General features: G+C 37.7%; 1 protein-coding gene across 1 annotated transcript; it reads right to left on the bottom strand.

Annotated features, from left to right (window-relative positions):
* Positions 1–313: 313 nt before the first annotated feature.
* On the bottom strand, positions 314–1883 carry LOC145571081 (uncharacterized). The gene is made up of 3 exons (XM_081630173.1): positions 1098–1883; positions 704–915; positions 314–620 (listed from the first exon to the last, which is right to left on the bottom strand). The coding sequence occupies exons 1-3, from the start codon at positions 1881–1883 to the stop codon at positions 314–316; spliced, it is 1305 nt and encodes a 434-aa protein (XP_081486299.1).
* Between the last annotated feature and the right edge of the window lie 3193 nt (positions 1884–5076).

Here is a 5076-nt window from a genome sequence, read left to right as displayed (position 1 = left end):
CTGACAGTCATCCCAAGACAATTTCTTGGAGCTAACATTCACCCCGAGATACTTAAAAGCTAAGGGAGACTACTATACCCTCACAAAAGACAGAATTCTGAAGCAATCCAACTTTATCCTCCTTCTCTACATTACAGCAGTACATATTAGACTTGCCTTCATTGGCTACCAAGCCTGAAGCAGCTGCAAAAGTATCTAGAGTCCTTAACATAAGCTGAAATGAGTCAAAATCACCTTTGTAAAACATTATCAGATCATCTACAAAGACTAAGTGATTAATCTTCAATCTTCTACATCTGGAATGAAACTAAAACTAAGGATCCTCATCCATCTTTCTCAAGTGCCTAGACAAATATTCCATACAGATCACAAAGAGTAAAGGTGGCATAGGATCACCTTGCCTTGATCCTTTCTTCTCATGAAATAAACCTTCCATCTTACCATTAATAGATATGGAGAAGGAAGGAGTTCTAACACAAACCATTACTAAATCAATGAACTTTCTTGGAAAATTGAGTGCTACAAGTATTTCTTCCACAAACTCCCATTTGACAGAGTCATAAGCTTTCTTGATTTCAATCTTCAAAAGACAACCACTAGGAGAATTCTTTCTACCGTACCTAGCAACAATATCCTAGATAATACTTATATTCTGTATTATTTGTCTCCCTTCAACAAATCCAGTTTGATTCTAAGCAACAACATCAGTAAGACTAGCTTTAATATACTATAAATCATCTTTGTAATGCACTTATAAAGGACATTGCAACAAGCAATTGGTCTGAATTCAGTCACATATTCAGGATGCTCAACCTTAGGGATCAGAGTAAGGATTGTACAATTCAACTCCTTAAGCATCTTCCCTGTCTCAAAAAACTGCAGCACAGCATCAGTCACTTGCTTACCAATTATATTCTAAGAATTCTTGAAAAAGGTACTGTTATAGCCATCAGGACTTGGTGCTTTAGCCCCAATAATAGAAAAGATGGCCTTCCTCACATCATCTCTTGAGAAAGGTTTACACAGCATCTGCCTTTGATCCTCATTCAAAACATATCTCTCCTGAACATTATGATTACAAACTTTAACTCTCTCACCACGATCATTCCCAAAAGACCTTTATAATACTCAACAAAGGCTTCAAAAACAGTCCTAGGATTATCACACCAAACCCCACTAATATTCTTCACAGCAATCATTTTCTTCTTATACCTTCTCATCTTGATGCTTCTGTGAAAGAACTTGGTGTTATCATCCCCAACTTGAAGCCAATTAATCTTAGATTTTTGAGATAACCAAGAGTAATACTGACTCCTAATTTGAGAATATTCAGCAAACATCTCAAACTCCCTATTCTTCAAGCTATCATTATCCAGATGAATCTGAATATCCTTTTTTAACTTCATCAAATTCATTTTAGCTTCATTAAACTTTCCCTTTATATCCACAAAATCATATATGTGAAGCTTCTTTAAATCAATCTTCGAGGCTTTTAATCTTTTAACAAACTGATACATTTGCACCCCATGCATATCCAAATCCCAAGCTTTCTTCACAACATCTTGATAATTAGGATGAGAAACCCACATATCAAGAAACTTAAAACAAGAGTTCACCACAACCCCAACCTTATCCAGATTGATCACAGTAGGACAATGATCAAAATATAGTTCAGGAAGGTAATGCACAAGAGATTCAGGAAAAGCACTAATCCGGGCACCATTAACCAAAATTCTATCAATATTTGAGTATACCCTATTGTCTCCCTCTTGCTTATTATTCAAGGTGAACTTTCCCCCAACACACTTCATATCCTGAACTTCACAAAACCTCACACACTCCCTTAATCTGTCAATCTCAGAATGAGTAATAGGTCTTCCCATTCTATCCTCATAATTCAAAGGAGAATTAAAATCACCTTATATAATCCAGGGTACCTTCATGCTTTCCCCAATCTCATTCAATCTACTCAACAAATCATCCCTCCCCATATCATCATTAACTCCATAAACAACTTTAAGAAAAAATTCACAGGCTGTAGTCATATTCTTCACTTTCAAATGAATAAGTTGGGCATGAATCTGCAACACCTGAACCTAAGAAATCAGGAAGCCAAGCAACAAGAATTCTACCCCCTTTTATTATAAAAATTCGAGGTAATTTCCAATCCTTGAAACGTATTATTATGCACCACAGGAAAGTTCTTATTCTGTATTTTTGTTTCTAGTAAATAGTATAAACCAATTTTCTGATCCAATAGGAAGTGCTTGACTTCCTTCTACTTTGAGGAGCCATTAATGTCCCTTACATTCCACACTAGCACCCTATCCATTTCCACCTAGCCCTAAAATGTGAGCGCCACCCTTATCACCTCCAGTACACTCAACATTCCCAACATTCCAATATTCCCCAGCACCATCCTCCATTGGAAGTCTGTCAAAAGAGTTCCTTACTAAAATAGCAGGACTAGGAATTTTACTCCTGACACCAATTTTCTTTTTTTGGGTAATGAATCCCTGATTATTCCTCTCAAGAGCAGGTTGTTCTTTCTCAGTCACTTAAGCAGCAGCAACATGTTCCTGTGTCTGCACAATCTTAGGCCTCCGTTCCTTCCTCATCTTCTTACATTCATTAGTTTCATGCCCCATTTGCATACATGAAGCACACTTCCTAGGTATCCACTCAAAGATCACTTTCTATTGAACTAAAGCCCCATTCTCAGCTATGAATTCAATTTTATCCATAAACTCACCATCCAAATCTACCTCAATCAGGAATCTAGCAAATTTAACCCTCTATTTCTTCTGGGTAGCAGAATCCAGTTTAATTGGAGTACCAATAATACCCACAATTTTTTCCAGACAATTCTTCCCCCATAACTTCAGAGGAAGGTCTAGCAATTGAACCCAAACAGGAATTCTATTGAATTAAGTACTATCAATCTCCATTCCATCAATCCATTGTTTAAATAAAACATTTCGATTATCAAACAGCATATGGGCATAATTAAGAGCTCTCTGCTTGGTTTCCACATTCAAGAATCTAATCAGAAAACCTCTTTCTTACTCGAAATCACTTTATCAATATTCTTCGCTCCCAAAATTCAATTACAGAATCCAGTGAAAGAAGTCAAATATGGATTCCCCCCAATTACATAAGATATAATACCCATATTCCAATATGCAATTTCATCCGAAACATCATCAATTGATAATTGCAGTAAATTCATAGAGGAAGAAGAAATAGGTACCTCAGCAAAAGATACTCTGGTCTGAGATCCTCCAACTCTCACTGGTTCTTCAATTTTTTCCTTCGAGTGCAGCACATTCATCCATTCAGACAATCGGGACTTCATTCTAGACCCTTGAATCAACTCATGCATTGATTGTTCAAGTGAGAGAAGAAGATCATCCAAATTCTCCAGATTCCCAAAATTAATCGACGAAGAACCCTCACCATGTCTGGACCTATTCATCGATTGATTTTGTATAGGAGTATCATAAAAAATTTTGCCATCTTCAACAATTCTATTCATGCTTCCCTCCCCTCTGATCGAATCCTTCTTCGCCTTTCTCCTCGCCATGGCAGAGGAAGAACGAGCTTAGACAGAGAAAGTCTCAACTTAGAGAGAATTGAGTTACTCATTTTTTCAATGTAGCAATTTTAGCAAGGCATAATCCTTCAAAATAGTTGTACAAGAAATTTTGACATGACAAGGCCAAATTTAAAGTAATTGAAAAATTGCCACCTCCAATCAATGTGAGAGGAGTATGATCCTTTTTGGGGCATGCCGGGTTCTACAGGAGATTCATCAAGGATTTCTCACAAATTTATAGACACTTAAATGCTCTTCTTCAAAAGGATGCCTGTAGGGAATATTTCAAGAATTATCCCAAACTTGAACCCCACTGTGATCATACACTAAAGTACGGTGGTGTCCAAAGGGAAGGAAGCTAGAGCAAAAGAGTCGCCAACAATTTTTAGGAACTTGTAAACCGTTCACAGGGTGAAGGTTACACCCCTTAACGATCCAGAAGATCGTTAACTGATATGTCTATTTTATATAGTATTTTACCCCCGTCCCTCGGTCATAATTAGTAGTGTTTTTGGCCTTTTGGGGCCACTTTTATTACTAATATGTGTTTTCTAGTGTTTTCGTAGTTTTGGTTAAGTTTTGCAAGGAATTACACCTTTGGAGTATTTTCCCGGGATTTTTATGAAGCGACTACGAGCATTGGAGGAACACGACCACTTTTGGGGCCCAAGGCTGGCTAGAGCCATCGAGCCGGTGATTAAGGGCTCGGTTATTTGGATCACGAGGCAATTGGACCATGTATTCGAGACCCGAGAGGAAATATGGATTGGGCCGAGAAATCTAGCCCAATCGAAGTCCAAGCCTTGAAGATGAAGACCGGGCCCGATCGGGCAAGCATACGCCCGATCGGGCGGTTGCGCGCATGAAGGCTATCAAGAAAGGCGCGCCCGATCGGGTGAGCGTGAGCTCGATCGGGCGCGGCACTTTAGACTGGGCATAGGAAAAAAGGCGGGCCCGATCGGGCGCCCCTTCGCCCGATCGGGCGCGTGTTTTTCCTAGTGTCTGATTTACTTTAGTTAATTCTTGTTTTAGGGGAAGTATATATACGTTTTGTACGGATTATTTACAACCTTCTTTCTCTTAGACTTTCCCTCTCTACTTAGTATTTTTCTCTCTCCTAAAATTCTCTCTAACTCTTGTACTTAATTCCGTCATTAATTCCAGATTTGTTTGGTACAATTTCTTCCCTTTCTAATTTCAACTATTTTAATTGTTTTCTTGTTTATGTTTTTAATTGTTTATTTGATTGGATTAGTTATGATGATTAGTGAGTAGTTTAATTCTAGGGTTTAAGGAGATCCATAATTAATATGAAGGGATAGCTTGTTATTATTGATTGTTGATATTGCATGATAATTTCCTATTGAATTGTTTTAATTCTTTGCAATTAGAATATGAATCGAGCAGATGTAATTTGGTTGTGAATGTTTAGCAATATTGAATTGATGAATCGAGCAGATGTTGATTTAATATTAAAGGCT

This window comes from Chenopodium album, chromosome 2 (genome assembly GCF_948465745.1).
Source record: "Chenopodium album chromosome 2, dcCheAlbu1.1, whole genome shotgun sequence".
Lineage (NCBI taxonomy): Eukaryota > Viridiplantae > Streptophyta > Magnoliopsida > Caryophyllales > Amaranthaceae > Chenopodium > Chenopodium album.
This window is presented reverse-complemented; position numbering and strand designations above follow the sequence as displayed.